The sequence below is a fragment of the Hemitrygon akajei genome, unplaced genomic scaffold, assembly GCF_048418815.1.
Source record: "Hemitrygon akajei unplaced genomic scaffold, sHemAka1.3 Scf000096, whole genome shotgun sequence".
Lineage (NCBI taxonomy): Eukaryota > Metazoa > Chordata > Chondrichthyes > Myliobatiformes > Dasyatidae > Hemitrygon > Hemitrygon akajei.
The window spans coordinates 1,920,645-1,946,314 of NW_027331982.1; the positions used below are offsets into that span (position 1 = coordinate 1,920,645).

The 25,670-nt window shown below is 46.8% G+C and overlaps 1 protein-coding gene across 1 annotated transcript; it reads right to left on the reverse strand.

Moving 5' to 3' along the window:
- Positions 1-1,632: 1,632 nt before the first annotated feature.
- LOC140722991 (NACHT, LRR and PYD domains-containing protein 3-like) lies at positions 1,633-18,569 on the reverse strand. The gene is made up of 7 exons (XM_073037613.1): positions 18,472-18,569; positions 13,385-13,551; positions 11,946-12,117; positions 11,782-11,847; positions 8,125-9,898; positions 6,271-6,441; positions 1,633-1,672 (listed from the first exon to the last, which is right to left on the reverse strand). The coding sequence occupies exons 1-7, from the start codon at positions 18,479-18,481 to the stop codon at positions 1,633-1,635; spliced, it is 2,400 nt and encodes a 799-aa protein (XP_072893714.1). The 5' UTR covers positions 18,482-18,569.
- Positions 18,570-25,670: the final 7,101 nt, after the last annotated feature.

Below are 25,670 nucleotides of genomic sequence, written 5' to 3' on the forward strand. Positions count from 1 at the left end.
CAGGAACCAAATCAGAACTTGTTGCGTTCCGTTATTCGAAAACTCCAGTTCAGAGACAGAGTTAATACAGATTTCTCTCCACTGTCCCTCCCCCCACTTCCAAACACATCTCCGTCTCCCACACTCACCCCACAACCCCCAACGCTCTTTTTCCGTTTCCATAGTCTACCCACACCTTTCAACCCTATACCCCAAACGCTCCCCTTCCTTTCTTAACGGCCATCTCTCCCTCCCCCTCTTCCCCTCTCACTATCTCTTCTTCTTTCCCAGCTTCTCCTCTCCCCCTCGGAACTCCCATCCCCCTCACTCCCTCTCCCCCTCTCAGTCTCTCAACCCTCACAGCCTCTCCATCTCACCTCATCCCCCTCTCCGTCCACCCCCTCTCTCTTTCCTCCCTCTCTGCCACTCTCTCTCACCGATCTCCATCTCTCACCCCTCTCCCTCTCAGCTCTGACCCTCTCCCGCTCTCCGTCTCTCATACCTCTCCGTCTTTCACCCTTCGCCCACCTCTGCCTCTCACCTCTATCTCCATCCTCTGTTTTCCACCTCTCTCTCCGATGTCTCTCATCTCCAGCCTCTCACGTTTCTCCCCCACACCTCTCTCACCCCTATCTCTGTCACGAATCCGCCCTCTATCTCCCCGCTTCTCTACGCCCATCTCTCTCCCACCCTTCACCATTCTTCCTCACTCATGCCCACGTTCTCTACTTACCGTCTCTGTCTCCCAGCTCCATCTTCCCCACACTCCCTCTCCCAACTACGCGCTCTCTTCATATTCCTCCCTCTGTCACACCCCTCTGCCTCTCACTCATTCTCCCACCTCTCTCCCTCTCCCTCCCTCTCTGCCGCTACTCTGTCTCCCACCTCTCACTCTTCCACCTCTCTCTCCCCTCTCTCTCTCTCTCACTCTCTTTCACTCTTCCGCCTCTCTCTCCCCCTCTCTCTCTCTCTCTTTCTCCATCTCTCTCTACTCCTCTCTTTCCATCTGTCTCCCTCCCGCTCTCACGTCCCTCTGCCAAACACCTTCCTCTTTCCCTGTCACAGAGGTTTGTGAGCGGATCCCGGACTTTGCTGGTAAACTACCTGGTCTGTCTGGTGATCTCTGTCCTTACGGCCATCGTCAACTGCAGGAAAACCAGCGTGGAATCTTCCTGTGCAGGGTTGCGAATGACGAGGGATGGGAGATAGGTTGGAGAAATGGAAGATGAAAAGAGGACGGGGAGTGAAGGACGGTAGCAAGGGAGTGGAGGGGTAGAGAGAGAGAGAGATTGGGACAGAAGGGAGAAAGGAAAAAAGGGTGGGAGGAGGGTTGGATTGAGAAGGATAGGGTGGGGGAGAGAGAGGAGGTGAAAGATACGGAGAGAGGAGGGAATAGGGAGGGGGAAGAGTAGGAGAGAGTGGCTGAGGGAGTGGGTAATGGATGACGCAGATGCGACGATGGTTTTACTCGTCTCGTCTCCTCTCCGCAACTTCTCTTTCTGCCCTGCTCAGTCAGATCCCTCCCTCTTCTCCACCCTGCAAAAAATGGTAGAAATCCACGCCAACCAGCCCGCCCTGCCAGACCTGGCCACTATGTCCGGCAAGCCGGCGCCCACTCCTGCCTTTGACAGACCCCAGGGATGACACGTTCCACTATTCCACGGGACAGCCTGAGGGATTCGGGCAGAGCGACCTGAGGAGGGGAGCAAAAGAAAAAGAAAAATCGAGGCGGGGGTAGGGGTAGGGTAACGGTGCCAGAATCTGCTAGTAGCCACATTCTTCCCTGTGGGTACCCCCTGTTCCAGCTCCTTTGTTTCGAGTCGTCCTCTCTCACCCTCGCTATCCCGTCACTCCTGAAACACTCTGCTCTCTGTTCCCCTTCTCTCCCGGCTCTCATCCTGGCTGGCGGCTATGGGTAACCGCTCTCCCAGCATCGCTGACTGAGTCGCACCCTTTTCCTCACCGTCTTTCTACTGTTTATTCATCTCAACTTCCCATCCTTCCTCTCCTTTTCCTCGCTCTCCACTCTCACAATTTTCCTTAACCGTCTGCCGACAGCCATTTTGTAACAGGGTGTGACACTCGCTCCCACTTCTTCCCCCACGAAGTGTTTCACTTACTCACACTCTCCATCTTGTTACCCTCCTTCCCATCCCATCACTCGCAAGCCCCTCCCTCCCTCCCATCGCTTTCCCCTCCCCACCACCTCGATGTTACGCATCTTATGCTGGTTGGCTGCCATCTTGCGATACCAATTTCCGCCTCTCCTCATCGGCCTCGATCTCTCTGTTACCCAGTGAGTCACTCCCCCGCACTCCCCATTCTGTTCCTCCTAACCCTGCTCCAACAGCACCCTCCCCCCGTCCCATTTCTTACCCTTCTTTCAAGTTCCATCACTTCCCCTTCCTCCCTGAGCCTTCCGTTCCCTCCCCATCCCACCACTCCCGCTCCTTTCCTGTCGTTTCACTTCTCCTCACCCCGTCTTTATCTTCTCCATGTCGGCCACCAGTTTGTGACAGGAACTTTCGCCCCACCTCTTTCCGTCCCCTATTGAGTCAGTGACTTCGCCACGCTCACCGTCTCATCAGTCCAGTCCTTGTATCATCACTCCTCTTCCTCCCAAACCCCTCACCCCTCCTCCCCAAAACCCACATGTATATGTGTATGTGTATGTGTGAATATCTGAGATATATACATTAGTTTATTCAGTCAGAAAATCATTAGATTTAAAACATATATACAATGTCCAACACTATATAAAACAGAAATTAAAATACTGTTATTACAATCAATAACACACTCGATCCACGGATTGTATCCATGGGCACCGCATGTTCCTTCGCCATAGATTCTGAGTGTGACAGTGGCCATTGTAAGTCAGTGTCTCACTCCATCCCTGGCGGCCAAATTAACCAAGGATTCGCCCATTTTAAATCAGCGCGTCCCTCCCTCTCTTGTGCTCACTTCTGCCAAAGCCGTCATTCCCTCCCCAACCGCCATTTCAAGTGAAGCGTCGGCCATTTGAAGTCAACGTGTCCTTCACTCCTTCTCTGCCGCTCACTTTAACCGAGGCATCGCTCCCTCCTTGATCCCGTTTCAACCCAGCCGAACGGGGTCTCCTCCAGTCACCACATCTCTCCCTCCTTGGTCCCGTTTCAACCCAGCCGAACGGGGTCTCCTTCAGTCACCACATCTCTCCCTCCTTGGTCCCGTTTCAACCCGGCCGAACGGGGTCTCCTTCAGTCAGCACATCTCTCCCTCCTTGGTCCCGTTTCAACCCGGCCGAACGGGGTCTCCTTCAGTCACCACATCTCTCCCTCCTTGGTCCCGTTTCAACCCGGCCGAGCGGGGTCTCCTTCCGTCACCACATCTCTCTCTTTTTCTCAACATCATTAACGATTGTGACGGCCACTTTCAATCGGAGTCTCACTCCCTCCCTTCCCTGCGCTCACTTTAAACGCCCATTGTCACTCAGCCCATCACTTTCTCCCCTGAGACCATTTTCAATCAACCTTTCACTCCCTCCCCAGTGACCATTCTAAATCCTTCTGTCGGTCCCTCCATATTCACCATTTTCAATCAGGAGCCCCTCGCAGGACAGACACTCTCGACCACCCTCCACTCGATTGCGCAGACTGTTTACCACAAATAATAAATATATCGCCAACAATAGAGGCCGTTCCTACATCCTCATCTCCGGATCCTGTGCGTCATTACTTCAAGCGTTTTGGAGAGAGGAGGATACAGAGACCAGGAAAAATGTGCGGAAAAATCCAGGTGTGGATAAAAGAGACCTGAAACCTTGCGCAGTAAAACTCTCGGTGTGAAAACCGAGATCGGGAACCATGCCTGCTCGTTTGTTATCTGTAGACCAGAAACCGTGCGTTGCACAATTTCCGGTATGCTATATGGAGACCGGGAAATGGGTGCAATAAATCTTCCGATGTGGGACACGGAAAACATAAAACTCTCTCACCACACCCACCCCATCGTGCCGAAGTTCCTTCATTCCGATCGTTTCCTCGTCAGTTTTACAAAGTGGTCAACATGCACACGACCTGGACATTCCTTGTGACGAATAAACCCATCTCAAACTCTGGAAATGCAGCCCTGAGTTCTGTCAAACACGGAATTCGGGCGTCAGCGCAATTTTCCAGGATCCCAGTGTGGTTGGAAAAGAACTACAAGGGGTCCCATTGGGAAGAAGACGGTGGGAGTGAATGGAAAGGGCTGGTTCCATTGGGAGCGGGGAAGATAGGAGTGAACGAGAAGTGTTGGGGTTAGTTAGGCGTTCGAACAGTGGGAGTGAATGGGAAGCGCTGGATCCCATTGGAAGTTGGGTAGATAGGAGTGAGCGGGAACGGCTGGAGTTCGTTGGGAGTTCGAACGGTGGGAGTGAATGGGAAGGGGTGGAGTCCTACTAGAAGTTCGGTCAATGTGATCGAATGGGTAAGGGTGCGTAAGGGGCTAGATCCACTGATAATGCGGATAGGGGGAATGAATGGAGAAGCGTGGCGTTGATGAGGATCACGGGCCCTGTGAGTGGTCGGGAAGAGACGGCGGCCCGTTAGGAGTGCGGACGGTATGAGAGGACGGGAAGGAGTGGTGTCTCGTTTTTGCAAAATTATTCTCATCTTCAATTTCATCCTGGGTTACTTCTCCACCGTAGAGATCAAATGTGATTGCCAACCGCTATGGGTCTAATATCCCCCTGTATTCCCCTGCCCGTTTGTGCTCCCTCTCCTCCTCTCCAGCATGTACCCTGTATCACTTCCCGTCGATCCACTACTTCACTACTTCTCTCCCCGTTTCTCAGACCTCCTCCACAGCGACTCATCTCGTGTGCTTGTGTGTGTTGGGGTGGGCAGGGTAGTCCCTGTGCGACAGTTCCAAGCTGAGAGTGTCCTCAATGATCCATTTAAACTGGAGAACTTAAGCTGACATATCTCCTTGTACAGAGAACTTTTCTCGGCGTTTGATCACGAGAGAGTGAGATTGCACAGAGCAAAGGGTGCCACATTCTGTGTCTGACCACCGGGAGTGTGTGATGGGACGGTGTGGAGGGAGATTCACTCTGTGTCTGACATCCAGTTTGTGTGATGGGACGATGTAGAAGGAGCTTCACTCCATGTTTAGCCCCGGTATTCCATTCCCCATCCCTGTCGTACTCGGGATTCCGAGGACTCATGTCTGATATTTTATTCGATTTTAACTGTATTCTGTGCGGGGCGGGGGTGCAGGAAAAGGAAAGTTTGTCAGGAAACCGTCCTCAGTCAAAAGTGATAATCCTACCAGGGGATACTAGTGTTGCAAACTGAGTCGCAATCCCGCCCACCCCGGACTCTCCCTGTCAGTGTGATTCCCCGAGTCTCACATGAATGGGGAGACTCGAACGGGAAAATCTGGCGGAAGCAACGCCGCTGGACAGCAGGCGGAAATACGAAACTGCGGGTCCGCTTCGGATGTCACAGAGCTCGGGACTGCAGCCAGTTCTGTCAGAACCTTGACAAAAAACCATTAAAGGGGATAGCGCTAGTTAAAGGGGATGGCGGGGAAACTGGCCAATCTTCTTCATTTGATGTCTGTGTTGTTCACGATATTTTTAACATTCTCCTGTAGAACCATAATTCAGTTGCCTCTAGTCTCTTTTCCATTGCTGGGGAAATGGGCCAGCATTCAATTCCGCGGGCGGAGATATTCACACGTTCAGATGTTTACAGGGCCACTCTCAGTCCGGGTCTGGGTTCCTGCAGAGATCTCAGGTCCTTCTCCCCGGTCCAACTGAACCGGTTCCTCGTCAGTCTGAATCAGATGGAAAAATAAACATGAAATAAACAGATTACACAACCATGTCAGTAAAAGGGGACTGGGGTTAATGTATCAACAGCACTCACAGACAAATATTACCAGAAAATCCGCGGATCCGCTGATATTTTATCACATTGAACATTCACACAAACACTCACTCGATCTGTTCCAGACTCGGGAGGGTCAGTATGAGGCGGCGGAGAGCGGGGACAGATCGGTCTGTGAGCGAGTTCCATCCCAGGTCCAGCTCCGTCAGTGATGGGTTTGCACTGAGAGCGGAGACGAGATCCTCGGCACCAGAATCTGTGAGACCGACATTGTACAACCTGGAGATGAGAGAGAGAGTGAGGGTGAAGGACACAGAGAGAGAGGAGACGGTACAAATCCCCAGTGTTTATCAATAACACAATTACTGATCACATTAATGTTCAGTGTCAGACACCCAGTGACAGTAAACACAATCTCCCATAGTCTGGTACTTACCACAGTTTCTGTATTTTGCACTCCGGGTCCTCCAGAGCCGCAGACACCAAGTTCACTCCAAAATATCCCAGTTCATTATGACTCAGGTTCAGCTCCGACAGTGATCGGATTGCATTGAGAGTGGAGGCGAGATCTTTGGCGCCAGAAGCTGTGAGACCGACTCTCTGCAACCTGGAGATGAGAGAGAGTGAGGGTGAAGGATACAGAGAGACAGGAGACGGTACCATTCCCCAGTGTTTATCAGTAACACAATTACTGATCACAGTAATGTTCAGTGTCAGACACCCAGTAACTGTCAACACAATCTCTCACAGTCTGGTACTTACCACAGTTTCTGTATTTTGCACTCCGGGTTCCTCAGAGACGTAGACACCAGTTTCACTCCTGAATCTCCCAGGTCATTCTCCCCAAGTCTGAACACAAACAGACACAAATTGATGAATAAAATGTTTCAAACCTTGGGTATGAGGGAATTTATCTTACTCGGATATTTCAGGAAACATTAACCCCTTCAGTAAATCACTGATCGGAGTTCTCATCACTGTCAATGTCCCTCACTGACCAGCTCCAGAGTGTTCACCGAATGTCAGTAATTTAGTCTGTCGGTGTGACCCTGTGAACTCCACATATTCTGTCTGATTTCCCGATGGTTAGAAAAGTGTTGCTGATATGAGAGATTCGAAAGGGACAGGGTTGAAGGGGAGAAAGTCTCACAGTGAGGAAGATTTGAGAAGGGAAAAATGTCGATCGGAGTTGTGGGAAGAGACCGCACCTGAGGAAAAGGGAGAGGAAGACAGAAACTGCAGGAGGAAAGTGGATAGGGAAGAGAAGTCCCACAGGACGATGGGGTATGGGGAAGAGAGATCCCACAGGAGGAAGGGGGATGGGGAAGAGAGATCCCACAGGAGGAAGGGGGATAGGGAAGAGAGATCCCACAGGAGGAAGAGGGATGGGAAATAGTGATCCCACAGGAGGAAGGGTGATGGGGAAGAGAGATCACACAGGAGGAAGGGGGATGGGGAAGAGAGATCGCATAGGGGGATGGGGGATGGAGAAGCGTGATCCCATAGGAGGAAGGGGGATGGGGAAGAGAGATCGCACAGGAAGAAGGGAGAATGGGGTAAGATGTCCCACAGCAGGAAGGGGATGGCGTAGAGTGTTCTCACAGGAGGATGAAAAACGGAGTCTAAAATCCCAGTGTGGGGAGAATGGGGAACAGAGATTCAACAGGAGAAAAGGGGATGGGGATGAAAGGTCCCATAGGAGCATATCGATAGGAAAAGATAATCCAACAAGAGGAGAGAATGCAGAAATTGATTGAACGGGAGGGGTCCTTCTGAACTGAGGCCCACAATCGCAAGTAGAAATGTGTCCAGTCACACAGGTGAACTGATCGTGATAGTCACACTTGGGGAAGGGCAGGAAAGGTCAATCTCACAATGGTATTTCTTTCCTTCTCACTGGGACAGTCTGCTGACGGTCTCTTGTCCCTCACCGGGAAGGGGGTGTGAATCTCTGACCCACCTGCTGCAGTCAGTGTCGGTCTGGGTGTCAATAACAGTGAGAAGGAACGTTGTCAATGGACGTGTCACAGGCAGTGAGAAACACGGCCGTTCCCGTGATATACTACCATTAAACCAACGATCGTTGTTCACTGATCTGATGAAGTCTCCAACATCCGTTCACAATGAACCACAGAACCCTCCCATCCTTGGGGAATTACTGACCGATCCCCTGGGCATTTGTCACAATTCTTCTCAACCTGATTTACTACAGTTTTACTCAAATTCCTTTACATTGAAACAACACAATGGAACAGTTTCACAATTCAGATTGAGAGATAAATCAAGTTACCTCAACTCCTGACACTTGTGCAGCCCGGGTCCCAGCTGCTGGATTCCTTCACACTGAATGTGGCTGTTCCCAATGTCGAGACGTTTTATGCTATCACAGAGTCCGATGACGTGAGACAGGACCGCGCAGTCAATCGGGGTCAGTGCCATTCCACTGAATGAAATTGTTTCCATAGATCCGAGTGTGGCCTGAGCTAGTCCACGATTCTGAGACTCAAACAGGTAGTGCAATGAGTTCAGGAGGCTCTTTTTACCAGCTTCACTCCCAGTCTGTCCAATCTGCCGTTTAACCTCCTCCTCCACCCAATCAATCACACGGCAGGTTGTTTCATGAGGAAATGGACCCAAAAACTCCACCAGGCCCCGAGCTGTCATTGGGGAGGAGAGACCAGCAACAAAACGAAAAAATACCTCAAATCGTCCATCCTTCACGCAGTGGGCTTCAGTGAGGAGTTTCATAATATCTCTACGATCTGAGAACAGGAATTGTGCGACTGCAGCTACAAACTCTTGGATGGTGAGGTGTGGGAATGTGTACACCACGCTCCGGGCAGAATCCTCTCTCTCCAAAAGCTCCATCAGGAACCCGGACAGGAACTGGGAAGGCTGCAGACTGTACTTGATCAAATCTCCATCAGTAAACACAATCTTCTTATCGGACACTCCTCTGAAGGCCATCTGACCAACCCTGAGTAACACATCACGGGGGTTCTCAATCTCACGGCCGTGATTTTTCAGGATGTTGTAAATATAGTAGGAGTACAGTTGGGTGATGGTCTTGGGAACTCGCTGCGTGTCCCTGACTCTTTGTGTGAAGAATGGGCCCAGTGCCAGAGCGAGGATCCAGCAGTAGGAGGGGTTGTAGCTCATGGTGTACAGGATCTCGTTCTCCTTCACGTGTTTGAAAACAGCTGCTGCCACTGTCTGATCTTCGAAATGCCGGATGAAATATTCCTTCCGTTCCTCACCATCAAATCCCAGGATTTCAACCCAGACACTGATCTCTGCCATTTCCAATAAATGTAACACAGTGGGGCGGGTCGTTACCAGCACTGAACACCCTGGGAGCAGCTTGCCCTGGATTAAACTGTACACAATGTCAGACACTTCACACCACCACTCGGGATCTGGGCACTGGTGCTTGGGTTCTGTATCTCTCCGACTGTCAGCAAAATCAATTGTGTGCTTGAATTCATCCAAACCATCAAATATAAACAACAATCCCTCTGGATTCTTCCAGATCTCTCTCAGGATATTCCTAAAGTAAGGATACTGATCCAGAATCAGTTCTCTCAGATTTATTCTGCAGTTAAAGGAGTTTAAATCCCGAAATTTGAAACTGAATACAAATTGGAACTGTTGGTATATTTTCCCCGTGGCCCAGTCATAAACAATCTTTTGTACCATTGTTGTTTTCCCGATCCCCGGGACTCCGGCAACTGCTGCCGAACATCCCGAACTCGAACTCGATCGTCTGAAGAATCTCTTAATTTGGCCTCGTAATCTTTGTGTGCGATTTTTCTGAAACAAATGATCAGGACGGATTTTCTCCAGCTCACCGCGGAGCTGTTTCTCTCTCCAATCCTGGTGGTCTCTGCCTCTCGACAGCAGCTCATGTTCCACCAGTCTCCGATCTCGAACAGTAGAAATGACCGTGAGCTCAGCGTATCGATCAACCAGCTGGAAAACCTTCACCTTCTCCCTCATTAGGATCGTGTTCACTCTCAGTGTTTCGGTTTGTGCCCGTAGAGTCTCCTTGTGTTTCTGTTGAACATCTTCCATGGGAGCAGAGAACATAGTCAAAATGTTAAATGGCTCAACTGATAACGAACTTTATAACTGCATTTCAATATTTAGTGTTTGAGACTACATGAATTAATTAAATGCCTGTGCCCACAGAGTTTCTTTGTGTTTACTCAGTATGGAAAAAAATATATATGTCTATACTTATCATCATAGGTCTCCCAACACATTTTTTCTGAAGTTCAGACAGTGGTTGACTGTCGGTGGGGATTCCGACCCACCTACAGTGCTGAAAATGAATAAGGGAGCAAAATCATTTCATGCTTCCCAGTTCCCGCACTCCATCGCTTTGGCGCCTTCCCTGAAGGTTACATTTGACACTTTGATAACAAATTGCAGCTTCCCCGAAGCTCTTGTGAACACTAGGTCCACATACAATATTGGGCAGATCACTGTTGTGGTTGTACTGAAAGGGTGAGACACACCTCCTTCACTGGTCATCTTCTGCTGAACTGGGGATAACCAAGTCCATGTTCACCTACATCCTGCGATCCTGCATAGTTCATAACCTTCAATCTTACTTTCATCTATGTGCCTATCTTGGAGTCCCTGAAATGTCCCTAACGTGTCAGCCTTGGTCACCAACTCCAGCAGAACTACCCCTGACATCTCGCCTTAATGCCCATGATATGCAGTCAATGATTGGGCCCATGAGGACTGTTATTAACAGAGGGATCTGGGACTGTCAGTGCAGAATTCGCTGAAAGCAGTATCTCTATAAGATAGGATGGTGAGGAAGGCGTTCGGCACACTAACCTACGTCAATCAGCGCATTGAGTATACGTTGCAGTTATAAGATGTTGGTGAGGACTCATGTGAAGCACTGATTAAAAATGTAGTCGCCTTGTTACAGCAAAGATGTTAGTAAACTGGAAAGAGCGTAGAACAGATAGTTACAAGGAGAGTTTGCGTAGAATATAATACGTGGAACGTAGGAAACAGAGTACTGACCCAATAGAGACACAGGGTCATCATGGACGCAGACAGGATGCTAATCGTCTTTTCCCCATGGGAAATGGTGCTAAAAGAAGACGGTGTCGGATCAGATCAGAGGTGAAAGAGTTGAAAGAGGCTTCACGCAAATTTGCGATAAAGGGCCAGATATAGCGGCTCAGGCCGGCGCATTGGCCGACATTTTCTACGTTTAAAACCGGTCTAGATAAGCATAAGGACAGCCGAGTTTGGATGTGTCCGGCTGAAGGGCCTGTTTCCATGTTGTAAGAGCGCACTCTATGCATCATCAGGGAAAAATGTATTTTTGAACCATGTGATTATGTTTGCTTTCCACAGACTGTTCCGGCACCTCTGTCATTTCCTTTAGGTTGAATCTCTGACTATCAAGCCATAGCCACACAGAACAGTATCCAGCCTGTCATTAGTGGTCCTATATCCTCTGTAACGTCTCCACGGAATCCTCTCCTCTGAGGATCTGACACTAGTGTTGCGCTCGGCCATTATACTGCTGAGGAGTCGCAGACAATGCGCGTTATGCCCTTGTGCGTAGTGATGTGAGACTTTCTGGACTGGGATTCGTGGTTCCAAATGGATCTCTCTGCCTTCACTTGTTGAAGTTGACAACTCTCGGGATTCCTTGGCGGCGCTTCCTAGCGCGGAATTCCTAAACATGCTAAACATTTATCGCTCACTGCTCCCGATCAATGGATGTGTCTTGGAGGGTTCTGTTCGAAAGCTCCAATTTTTGCAGGAAGCCTGTGGGTTGTGGCATATTCAAATAGTTTCCAGCTCTCCTTACCCAATCACTGAAGCGTGACGCTCAGATTAAAACGGGAATTAAACAGGCGCACACATTTACTGAGTGAAATAAAGACTTTGAGATTTCCGTTCCGTCGCTTACCTTTCAGTTCAATGGGCACTTCAGATAAACCCCGCTCAGTGTCCATGTAGGCGAACTGGCCATCACCTGTTCAAACAGATTAACCTGCATGAAGTCTGTTCTGTGTAATACTGTAAATTCATCAGCATTTACATCTGTAAAACACAGTGTATTGTTCAACGTACCACGTTCCCGTATTTCATCCAATATTACGGTCAGCTTCGGTAACATGTGATGTATCTTCACAAAGGATTCCCACATCACCCTCCGGGCCTCAGAGCCCTTCTCCATCACCAGATCCAGGAGGAGTTTGGAAGCGCCCGCTCGTTTCCCCTTCTCCGCGAGCTCAGTCACGCTCTGTAATGAACCATGGGGATTATGTTGAGGAGCGGAGGATGGCGGACCGTAGGCTGGAAGAAAGAATCGGTTGCAGGACAGGATTTCAGGAGACACCGAGCACAGAGTGCAGATACTGAGGAGGTACACAGACTGAACACGGACTGACTCAACATCAGGTCGTACTGTGAGCTGGGAACCGGCAACGAGAAGTAGACATCAGCCTCAGGACCTCTGCGCATGTGAGGGAGAGCAAAGGCACAGGTCGCAATGTAGAGAAAGGAATTGGGACTGAGGTTGTCAGAGATCTCGTGAGAATTGTTAACGTTAGGTATAGTGTGTTTTGCTCTTCGCTGCCATTCAGTGTGGGTGGCAATAGCTGAACGTGTCTCAGGAACAAAAAGACCACTGGGAAAATGTCCCCGGTTATTTATGACCTAAATTTGTATTCTTCTAATATCACATCTACAATTGTGCTAATTTTACAATCTCTGTGTTAACATCTCTTTATCAAGAGGGGGTGAATCTGTTGAACTCATTGCCCCAGAAAGCATTAGGTTCATTTAAAACCGAATTTGATTAATCCTGATTAATAACGTGTCAGGTTATGGGGAAGTCTGGGTGTGCAGTTTAGTGTGATTATAAATGAGTCTCGATGGCATAGTTGGATCATGCGTCATGATCCTAACAATATCTGCTGTACGATTGACAAACTGTAAGTCTAACAGTCACAAGGAACAGAAGGTAACTGAACTATGTGGCAGGATAGGATACTTGATCAAACGCAAGAGGCTCAGCAGTTCAAAGAAGAGGCGATAGTCTGTTGTGCCTGTTCAATTGACGATGAGTGTGAAGGTACACTCGAAAGATGAACTGAGAAAAGAGTCACTATATCTTTGATTTATAGGCAACACGGGTGCATCAAGAGAACACAGACTGGTGTACGGCCAATCAGGTTGAGCTTTGGGAGCACGATGGGAAATCAGACCGAGAGATGAGAAGTGGTTCTCTGCCCACTTGCAACATCTTCCAGTTGTCACCTCAGTAACAGTCAGCTCTCAATCATTGCCTGTATCCTGTCCTGTGTAATAGAGAATGTGATGAGATAATTACAGGGAGGCTTACTTTGTTTGAATAAAGGCTCAGTGTAACTTTGCATGGAAACCCCTTTCTTACATTGATCACATCATCTTTGACTTCCATTTCCCAGCAGTTCCTTTACACGGATTCTGTCAGTCTGTGATAGTTTTAAAAGAATGTGCACTCAGCCTGTGTCCTTTCCACTTACGTGATACTCCCTTCCTGTGAAATGATCTTGGCCAGTTAACATGAGGCCAAGTCCCTCCACACCCTCCTCAATCGCCTGCTCCATTCGGTCCCGATAGAATCTCGTCAACTGGAACAGCTGGTGATCCACACAATATGACAGGAAAGCGGAGATTTCCGAGTTCGGATCTGTGAACAGCCATAGAAGATCACATCATGATTGTGCTGACAACGATGTGAATTTAATTCCAGCTCAGTTATGAGCTCACACACCTCTCAAATGCTGCTGGGTATCTGGTTCCTGCACCTCCTTTGACAGCTTATCCCATTCACTCTCCGTTAGAAAACAGGCATCCTCAATCCCCTTTAAACTTTACCCTCTCACCTTAAACTTATTCCCTCCGGTATTTGATATTTATTCACGGAGTCAAAGATAAATACCTTAGCTACGTCTCTTGTGAATTTATAGACTTCTATGAGAATACCTCAGCATCCAATGCCTCAAAGAAAGCAGCCGAAGGACTCCAACCTCTCCTGATGGCCAGTATTCTGACATCCAGTCAGCATTTTGGTAAACCTCTTGTGCAGTCTCGCCAGATTGGACAGCATCATTCCCGTGTTGTGGTTACCAGAACTGCACACAACCACCTTCATCCAGCTACACCCCGATTACCAACATTTATAATCAACACGTCATCCGATGCGGCTTCTCTTCGTTACAACCCAATCTACTTGTGTTGCTACTTTCAGGGACCTCCGTTCTTGCATCCCGCGATCTCCCTGTGAATCAATTCTGCTTAGGGTCATGACATTTACTGTACATTTCCCTCTCACATTTATCTCCCAAAGTACAACTCGTCACACTTGATTAAACTCCATCTACCATTTTTCCAACTGGGGAATATTTTGCTGAATTCTTTGTGCAGACCCCAGTTTACACAAGTCCACCAACTTCTGTAACATCTGTTAGCTGGCAATCAGGCCAGCAACGTGTGAGCTGAAACAGAGAGCTAAAGAGTGATCCTGGTCGAACGCCATTGCCTACACGCACTGTTTCCACTCAGCCCTGCCTCCTGTTTTTTGGGCCAAGTCACCACAGTATTGAATCAAATAACTCTCCGATGGGGAGACTTGCTTCGAAACTTGGTTTATTTCTCCAGATAAACTACTGGACTTGCTGATTTACGTCAGCGCTTTCTGTGTTGTTACCCTCGTTTTAATATATAACATTCATTGTGATTCCTTTTAATCCCACTTGCTATGGACATTTTATAGACATTAGACAATAGATAGTAGGTGCAGAAGTAGGCCATTCGGCCCTTCTAGCCAGCACTGCCATTCACTATCATGGCTGATCATACACAATCAATACCCCGTTCCTGCCCTCTCCCCATATCCCTTGACCCCGCTATCTATAAGGGCTCTATCTAACTCTCTCTTGAAAGCATCCAGAGTGTTGGCCTCCACTGCCTTCTGGGGCAGAGCATTCCACATATCCACCACTCTCTGGGTGAAAACGATTTTCCGTATCGCTGTTCTAAATGGCCTACCCCTTATTCTTGAACTGTGGCCTCTAGTTCTGGACTCACCCATCAGCGCGAACATGCTTCCCGCCTCCAGCGTGTTATATGTTTCAATCAGATCCCCTCTCATCCTTCTAAATTCCAGTGTATACAAGCCCAGTCGCTCCAATCTTTTAACATACGACAGTCCCGCCATTCCGGGAATTAACCTTGTGAACCTAAGCTGCATTCCCTCAATAGCAAGAATGTCCTTCCTCAAATTTGGAGCCCAAAACTGCACACAATACTCCAGGTGGGGTCTCACCAGGGCCCTGTACAGCTGCAGAAGGACCTCTTTACTCCTACACTCAATTCCTTTTGTTATAAAGGCTAGCATGCCATTAGCATTCTTCACTGCCTGCTGTACCTGCACGCTTGCTTTCATCGACCGAAGTACAAGAACACCTAGATCTCGTTGTACTTCCCCTTTTCCTAACTTGACTCCATTTAGATAGTAATCTGCCTTCCTGTTCTGGTCACCAAAGCGGATAACCTCACATTGATCCACATTAAACTGCATCTGCCCACTCACATTAAACTGCCATTCATTCGCCCACTCACCTAGCCTGTCCAAGGCACCCTGCATTCTCATAACAGGCAGGTAATAGGCAGGTGAGAAGAACTAAAAGGTCAGAGCGAGGAATGGAGGAAGTCTGTGGGAATTTGTTCAGCGGAAGGAGAAATCAATATTCATGCCAGCAGGTTGGAGGCTACACAGGCAGAATATAAGGTCTTGCTCCACTACCCCCAGGATGGCCTTATCTTGGAACAAATGGAAGTCATGGACCGATAAATCGGAAAATGAATGGGAATTAGGATTAAGATGTTTGGCCACCGCAAAGTCCCGCTTGTGGCAGATGGTGCAGGAGCCCTGAATGGAAGTGACGAAGGTGCATAGGCAGATGTAGCGCTTAGGCCGATTGCAGAGATGTGCGGGGAGGGAGATTAGTGTCGAGGGAGAAATGGACAAGGGAAGCACAGTGGTGGAGATGGAAACGATAGGGTCTTTTAAGAGATAGGTAAAAGGAGCTTAGAAATAGAGGGCTATGGGTTCTCTCCTGTGGAACCTAGAGGCAGGGGAGATATATTTTGGTGTAGGATCCCTTTGGAGATGATGAAATTTGGGAAGGATAATATATTTGGATGCAGAGGCTGCTGGGGTGGAAGGCAACAGCAAATAGAACTCTATCACCGTTAAGGCGGCGGGAAGATGGGGTGAATGTGGATGAATGTGAAATGGGTGAGATGCAGATGAGGACAACATAAAGAATAGAGAGAGAAAACAAAACTTTATGTAAAGAATGACGACATCTCTGATGTCCTGGAACAGATGTGGCGGAGGTGAACAAACTGACAAAAGGGAATAAAGTTTTTACAGCAGCTAGGGTGGGAAGAGGTATAGTCGTGATAAACTTGGAAATCAGTAGGTTTATAAAAAAAAATAGGTTGACAAATTGACTTGAGAGATAGAGACAGAGAGATCGACAAATGGAGGAAGGTATCGAAGATGGACCGACAGAATTTAAGGACAGGTTGGAAGTTTGGGGCAAAGTTGATAAAATTACAATTTCAGCATGGTGCATGAAACAGCACAAGTGTTGTCGTTAATGTAGAGAAGGAAGAATTCGGGAGTATAACCAAGAAAGGCTTCAAACATGGACTGGTCTACGTAGCCATCGAAGAGGTAGGAATGGTTGGGATCTATGCGAGCACCCATAGCTACCTCTTAAGTCTGGAGAAAATGGGAAGAGGCAAAGGAAAAATTGTTCAGAGTCAGGACAAGTTCTACCAGATGGAGAAGGTGGAGTGGAATTGATTGGTTCTTTGGTTGAGGAAGAAGCAGAAAGCTTTGAGACTTCTTTTTGGGAAAGGAGTTCATTGGCACGAACATCCATGGTGAAGGTGAAGCTGTCAGGCCAGGGTATTGAAAGGGGATGTAGGTGGGAAGCGACGGAACCAAGGGGGATCGAATGGAATTCATACATGAGCATATGAGCTCATTGGTGCCGGAGCAAGCAGAGACAATAGGCCCACGCAGACAATGCTGTTTGTAGGAGGTAGAAGCGGGCAGTGCGGGGTAAGGGAACTTACCTTGTAGTGGATGGGAGTTCTCCAGAGGTCACTGATCATATCGGAGACTTTTCTTTAATGTTTGGAGTGAAGTTCTCTTCAAGTTACAGGTATGAGGAGGTCTCTGAAAGTTGGCAGCTGACCTCAGGAACTTAACAGTCAGTGCGCCATAATACAATAGCACCCCGTTTGTCAGCGGGTTAGATGATAAGGTTGTAAATGGTGCAGAAACAGTGGACGGAAGTGTTATCAGCAATTTACCTGCATATATTCTGGGGGTGTCTATTGTACTGACAGTGGTGAGACCCTTCGTAATCTGGGGTGCCACTAAGGCAAGCGGGTCCTGCCAGTGGCCAAACATTTTAATTCTAATTTCCATGCCCGCGTGTCAGCCCATGGCCTCCTTGTGTGCCAAGATGAGGTCACACATCGGGTGGAGGAGCACAACCCAATATTCTGTCTTGGTAGCCTCCAATCTGACCGGATGAATATAGATTTCTTCTTCCGGTGAACAAGTTCCACGTCACCTTCCTCTCTACCAAAATCTGCCTATTTCTCACCTGCCTCTTACTTCCCCTTTGGATCACGACTTCTTTTTCTCCTGGGGTCCTCTCTCGTTCCTGTTGGGGTCCTCTCTCGTCTCCTTTTAGAGTCCTCTCTCGTCTCCTTTTAGAGTCCTTCTCCTCCATCCCTTATCCTTTCTCACCCACCTGGCTTCACTTACGAACTTCCAGCTGGCATCCTTCCCCTCCCTGACATTTATATTTCTCAACTTCCCCTTCCTTCTCGGTGCTGAAGAAGCGCCTTGGCCCGAAGCATCGAATAACCATTTTCACCCATAGATGCAGTGTGACATTATGAGCTTCTTCATCATTTTCTGTTGAATTGTCTGGAATTTCACCATCCACAGATTTCCTCGTTTTTATTATCTGAAAAGAGCTGCTTCCTGTTCCTAGGTCATGTCTCGCTATCCCCATTTCTGGAAATGTCCTCAGCGCGGCAGCGAAAACCCACTACAGGGAACTCACTTCATGTCTACTGGACAGTATCTGGGATAACCTACGGGAAATTGACTGCCACCTTTACAAAACAGGAACTACACTCTCACATTTGTGCTCTCCAAAAATTGCTTCAATCATCTGCCCCTGCATTTCAGAATTGCAAGTTAGATAAATTTTCAACGGTAGGAGCAGTCTGGGGGTGAAACAGAAACAGGACTGTTACATCGCCCGCAAGAATGGTTGCCCCATTCCTGCCTGTGCCTCATCAATTTCCAACTGATTCAGGACCTCCTGCTCCTTTCGTGCGAATCAGAGTGTCTCGACAATTCCTGGTACCATTTCCCTTTGCTGGACCTGTTGGATTGTTCCAGTACTCAGGCCACCTTACAGGATTGATGAACCCAGTTAATGGCATTTTTCTCTGCTCCTTTAGCGCCTATATATGTTTGTTTCTTTATAGATCCCAGTGAAAATACCTCTGTCCATGCTGGATCTGATAGGAGACTGTTGATTGTCGTCCTCTTGTTTACACTTTAGTCCTAGCGCAGGAAAGCTTCAACTGCTGGCGATGCTCTGAATTACACATAAGAAGCAGACAGAGAGTCAGAGAGAAAACGATTACTTTGCCAACATGACAGTATCTCTATCACCTCAATCAGAACAGCATTTGGAGTAGTGACCAAGCATTCCCCGTTAACATCATCTTCCACACCACATCTGTATGCCTGTCCAGTGATATCTGACGAATACGACTGGTAAAGTCACAGAACAATAGAAAACAGATACAGACCCATCAGCCCAACGAGACCACTGAGTGTCCACTGAGATTATATCTGTTTCCTGTGATGGGATCATATACCTGCAGGCCCCATCCTGAACCCATGCAAAATGCTCAGTCACGCCCTCTTGCAGCCCACTCCACATAATCAGGAATCTCTATTTTAAACGCTTGCTATCATATCCCTTTTAATTATTTTCCTTTGAATCTAATTCCCTAGTTTTGGTCTCTTCCTCCAAAAGAAACCCACCAGGAGGTATGACACCGAACTAGTTAATTGCTTAGGAATATACACAGTATGACATTCGTCCAGTTGGCTTATCCACATACATTGTCCGGATTTCTTCTCGGATACACCAAGCGCATTCTGCCCCATTTGAATATTTCTTGTAGGATAAGGAGGTACGATTTAATGTTAGGGAAGCTGAAGTCACCAATGACAACGACCCTGTTAAAACTGACAACATATCTGCTCCTCGTTGTCCTGGTGGCATTGAGGGAGGAGGGGTGAGGTGGACTATAGAATATTATCATAGTGATGTCTCCAGTCCCGTTTCTCACATCCACCCACCCCAATACACTCCGTTTCTATCGCTGTGATACTCTCCGGGATTAGCTATTCCAACTGTCCTCCATTCACCTCCGTTCATATTGCCTTTGAAACAATTCAACCCTAGACATCAACCATACAATCCTGCCCATGTAACAATCAAGTCTGTATAATGGTGATAACATGTACCATCCATGTATTGAACGAAGTTCTAAGTTGCTCTTATTCTCTCTATTTATTGTATTGAAGTAAATAAATTTCAACCCACCCAACTGACTACATGATGCCCTGTCCACAGCCAATCCTTCCACAGTGTCTCTGAACCTTACATCTACCTTAATATCGAATGACCAATCTGTCATGTATACAATATATCAACTATACAATCTGACATGTATACAATCTGTCGTATATACAATCTGTCATACAGGCAGGCTATCATGTGAACATTCTAACATAAATCAATCTGTCCTGTATACAATCTGTCATGTATACAATCTGCCGGGTATACTTTCACGTTTACAATATGTCATATACACATTTTGTCATGTACACAATCCGTCGTGTACACAATCTGTCATGTACACATTATGTCATCTATACAATCTGTATTGTATACAGTCCGCCAGATATGCCTTCCTACCTCCACTCATTAATCTAACACCACCACAAGAACTCGGAAATCTGTGAAAACAAGCCAAGATCACAGATGTTGCCACACAGGATAACTCACATCGCCCAGCATCCATCACCGAAACCTTCATTGAACTCCCACCTACTCACTCCTGTTCTGACAGAGCGAAATCACAGCGGTAATCCACAGCAGGTCATACTAACAGCCTATATTATTACAACACGTCCCAGTAAGGCTGTTTTATGCATTCTCACAGCCCAGTTAAAGATCAGCTCCTGGTGATAAGCTTTAAATGTGCACACAAATTTATCAACGGACCTCTCCAGGTACTTCTCCTTAGCACAACAATTTATTCATCGCCGACTCTATCTCAGCACCTGCGAAGATCATCCGGATTTATCCCCGATTCCCTTCTTGACTAATGGATCAATGGAACACAAATATATTAGCACGTTCCCATAAATCTCTTCACTTGTCTCTCTCAATAACCTGGGGTATAGTCGATCAGGTTCTGGGGCGTTACCATCTTAATGTTATTTAAGAGTGCTGTCACACCCTGCTCCTTTACTTCCAAATGCTCTATCATATCAGTACCCTCTGCAAGGATTTCCTTGGTCTCCACGTCCTTCTCCTTCTTAAATATTGAACTATATTGCTGATTAAGAACATTATCCACGTCCTTCACATCCATTAAAATTCTCACCATCTTACCTTTGAGTGGTTCCACCATTTCCTCGTTATCCTTTTTCTCCTAAACCAGAAACAGACTGCTTTGGGATTCTCTTGAATCCCACTTTTCAAGGACATTTCTCGGCCTCTCCTAGTTTTCCTAATACCCTTCTTGAGCTCTTTAGAATCCAGCTTTTAGCTTTTCTAGCTTCTTAAGCTTTGCATATATTCTGTCTTCTGTCTTCACTAAATTCATAACTGTGCGACGGTTGGAATATTGTGTTCAGTTTTGGACTCCTTATTATAGAAAGGATATACTAACATTGGAGAGTGTTCAGAGTTCAGAGAGGATTCGCGAGAATGATTCCAGGAATGAAAGGGTTACCATATGAGGAACGTTTGGCAGCACGTGGGCTGTATTCCCTGGAGAATGCGGAGGGAAGCACATAGAAACATCCCGAATGTTAAAAAGGCCGGAAGAGATTAGATGTGGCAAAGTTATTTCTCATGCTAGGGGATTCTAGGCCAAGAGGGCACGACTTCAGGATTGAATGGGCCTCCACAGCCGTCTGTGGCAAATTCACCACCTTAGTTCAAGATATTCCTCCTCATTTATGTTTCAAATGTACGTCCGTCTAGCACTGAAGGAAATGCATTATTGGGACGTTTTGCTTCAAAGGGGGGTCGTTCTCAGCAAAGACTTGCACGACGATGTACTCGAGGGTAAGTACATGATTGCAGATTGCAATAGCCATAGGAAAAGCCCTGTTATTGGAGTTCATTGTAATTCCACATTTTTACAAGCATTACAACACGAAGCACTTGAGCATCTTATAAAGGGCGGAAATTGTCAACGGATTTGAGATGATTATTTTGTAACTCAGCCAAGAAAGGAAACATCTGATGATGTAAGAGCATACGCTGTAAGGGAATGTGAGTGTTTTAAAAGCACATTACGTGACCTGGAATGATTGCAACTGGGTCTGACAGTGGTATAGCTGAGATTTCTCGGCACATTCAGTCTGGCGCCAACTATTTCCTACCTTTAGTTGTACAAATATGTAATGTATAAAGGACCAGTGCTTGAGCAAATGAGACTCACCAAACTTTATCCTGACTGAGTCAATGGAAACACTGGTGCTTTCAATACCCGGGATGGCTTACTTTTTCCCAGTTGTGCGCTTTTCTTCCAACAGAACTCTCACCGCAGGTCTAACTTTAACCAGAGAGATAAAGAAGCACTTTAGAAATACAAAGGAGATCAAAACATTTCTACTCAATGTTCCTATCAACAAACCTTACAGAAATTTAAACATTGAAGATAAACAATCTCAGTGAACAAATCTATAATTGCCCCCCACAGGTCGCAAAACCTTATCTGTTGATAGGAAGGGGTCATAGTTCAGTCATGCTAAAATGTAAGATATCGGAGCAGAATTAGGTTATTCGATCCATCTGGTTTGCTCCAGTATTCCACCATGGTTGATGATTACCCCTCACCCATTTCTTTCTGACTTCCTGAAGCTGTTTAGCAATATATTAAACTCTGTCATAAATATACCCAATGAAAGCCACCACCCGACATATGGCAACAAATCCACGCATCGACCAAGCTTTGGCTGAGAGAAAATCTTTCATCACAGTTTTATATTTGTTCTCAGGGTGTGCTCTCAAATCCCAGTCTCTAGGTCAGATGGAGACATCTTTTCCATGTTCTCGGTATTCAGTCTTTTCACCATTCAATAGGTTTAAGCAACTACATCCCCGCTCCTGCATCCCTCTGAACTCCATTGAGATTCGGTCCAGAGATATCAAATGCACCTCATACATAACGACTATCATTCCGGCCATCAAATGCTTCGTATATATAAAGACGATCATTCTTGTGAGCCTTGCAACCAACTGTCTAGTACTGTCTAGTTTAAGATAGCGCTGGTGAAGCACAGCCACGCGTTACTGCTGGAAACTGAACTACAAATTATTTTATCATTCATACATCTTTTGTCGGATAATCACGCAATAAACCGCCTGTAATTTCCTTTTCGGAGATGAACATTTGCACCGCTTGTACGAGCTGCATTATTGCGATGCGAACTGAAGTCTCGAAGGTTCAGGGAGGTTATGGCGTGGCATGTATGGACTGATTCGAGGCGGCGGTCCCAGCCTCGAGAGTGGGATGTGGGACACCGCTTGGCCATAGCCGCAGCGGAGGTGAAGGCGACTCTATGCGGCAGGACCGCGGCAAGTCTATGGTCCCAGCACCCGGGCCCGAATAAAAGAAAGACGCGACGTTCGAGCGATTTAGGTGCTGAGGCGGATTGGAAAGGGCAGTTAAGAGCCCGATCTAGGCAGCTGGATCCGGGCCAGAGGGTATCGAAGTGGCAGGATTCGGGTCCGAGTCCGTGAGCATGGAACGGAGCATGGATGCTCCAATAACCAGCTTCGAGTCACACTTTCGTGATCGTGGATTCTGAATGGTGTTTGCTTACCTTAATTGTTTGCGCAATTTGTTTTTTTTTTCCTGCATATTGGGTGCCTGATGAGCTTCTTTTCGTTAATTGGTTCTAGTAAGTTTATTTCTTTTGTGGCTTCCTGTAAAATGATGAATCTCAAGGCTGTACATAATATATATAGTTTTGTAATGTATGTACATGTAATATATGTACATAAACTACAAAGAGATCTAAGAGATGTTTGTACAAATACAACGAGATCTAGGAGTCCTTGTTGATCAGTCACTGAAGGTGAATGAGCAAGTGCAGCAGGCAGTGAAGAAGGCTAAAGAAATGTTGGCCTTTATTACAAAGGGAATTGAGTACAAGAGCAAGGAAATCTTCTTGCATTTGTACAGGGCCATGGTGAGACCACACCTGGAGTACTGTGTACAGTTTTGGTCTCCAAGGTTAAGGAAGGACATCCTGGCTTTAGAGGAAGTGCAGCGTAGTTTCACAAGGTTAATTCCTGGGATGTCCGGACTGTCTTACGCAGAGAGGTTAGAGAGACTGGGCTTGTACACGCTGGAATTTAGGAGATTGAGAGGGGATCTGATTGTAACATATAAGATTATTAAGGGATTGGACAAGATAGAGGCAGGAAATATGTTCCAGATGGTGGGAGAGTTCAGAACCAGAGAGCATGGTTTGAAAATAAGGGGTAGGTCATTTAGGACAGAGTTAAGGAAAAACTTCTTCTCCCAGAGAGTTGTGGGGGTCTGGAATGCACTGCCTCGGAAGGCAGTGGAGGCCAATTCTCTGGATTCCTTCAAGAAGGAGCTAGATATGTATCTTATGGATAGGGGAATCAAGGGATATGGGGACAAGGCAGGAACGGGGTATTGATAGTAGATGATAAGCCATGATATCAAAATGGCGGTGCAGGCTCGAAGGGCCGAATGTTCTACTTCTGCACCTATTGTCTATTGTCTATTGTCTATAAACTCAAAACTGTGCTGCATACATTTCCTGGAATAACAGGCAACTTGGTATTAGGAAAATCTTCAGAGAAAGGTGATACTTTCTTGACTGCTATAGCTATCACAAAAAGTACATCTGTACACTTTCAATTTCCAGGAGATTTAAACCATTCCAGGGTGAATGTAAGAAAAAGAAAGTGGAATTACTAGAAATTTAGAAATTACTAGAAGTTCAGGATGTAAGGAACAGCTATGGGAGAAGTACACATTAATCTATTCAGTTTTCAGTGCAGATCTCCAGCATCTGCAGTTTCTGATTGATTCCCACTGCCTGACAGACAGGGGACAGTGAGGGGAAATTTCCAAACAGGGTTTGAATTCTGAACCCTTGGGTCCAATCCTACTTTTGCAAACACGTAACAGTTCATTCAATCAGAGTCTCTCTCTGTGAGGGATGGAATAGAAACTCATTCTGTCCTCAGGTTAGCAATCATTGTTTCCAAAGAAATCTCGGAAACAAACATCTAAGCCCGGAACACGTGCAGCAACTTGTTCAACACCTCATAGGCCTGGATGTCCTGATCACTAGGTCCACTTTACCTGGGTAAAAAAACGGTGATATACAAGGAACCAACCTCACAGAAATACAGATGAACCTGTCACATACCCACCTGGAGATCTATGCACAACATCTCACACTGGGTGGTGTAATTGGTGATTTGTCCCAACCAATGCCCAGCCACCGGAGACCTCTGCTTCATTGCGGACGGTACAACATCAAGCTTCATTTGTGAAAGTACTGAACTTTTTCAAAATCCCAAAAACTGTCTGTTCCATATTCCCGAAATCTCCATCCCAGGATGACAGCCCAAGCATCAACTTATCCAGGACTCCTTGCTAACGGTAACATGCTGCAGTGTGTCGGCCATTCAGAGTTCAAAACAGCATTCCTGCATCAACCTGTGGAAGAACGGGAACCGGATAATCCTCGGACTGGTCAGCGATCGGGTGGATAACCTGGGTGTGCATCACCAGACGGCAGGGATACGTTTCACATCGTCCCCAGCAGCTAAAGAGTACATATTTTATCAGAAACTTTTTGTTAAATGAGATCTTGCCCATCACAATTGGCCCGGCATTTCTTGTAGGCTAACAGGAATATATATTTTTAAATATAACATTGAAATTAAAGTGCTAGAAATTTGCTACATCAGATTGGATTTGTGGAAAGAGTAAGTGTCAGACCTGGCGCTGTCCATGATGCTGCCCGATCTGCTGAACGATTAATTGCATAATTTGGCCCATATCTCACCGTCGCTCATACCTATAATGAGGGCGATACTACACCCCAGCATTTTGAGGAAGGAAAACAAAAGGCTCATAAGTAAAAGTAATCAGACCTTCTAGGAGGGTGTTCCCTGCTTAACATTAGTTCTGTATTGTTTAGCACTTGAGCCTCATTGTTGCACAGTACACTCCCTTGAACAAGGCGCAAGTAGTATTAGTATTAATTTCCTTATTCATTACTATTTTCTTGACACCAGAATCGTTTATTTCCGTTCTATTGACTTTCAACATCTCGCCTATAACGGGAGGTACGATAATGTACCATATTCAATCGTGATTAATATG

Bases quoted from the DNA above. Each gene is read 5' to 3' on its own strand.
- LOC140722991 (XM_073037613.1), bottom strand. The intron at 12,118-13,384 runs GTAAGTGGAAAG...GGTTCATTACAG, and splicing joins TCACAGGAAGGGAGTATCAC to AGCGTGACTGAGCTCGCGGA. The intron at 9,899-11,781 runs GTAAGCGACGGA...CTCCCATGGAAG, and splicing joins AGTGCCCATTGAACTGAAAG to ATGTTCAACAGAAACACAAG.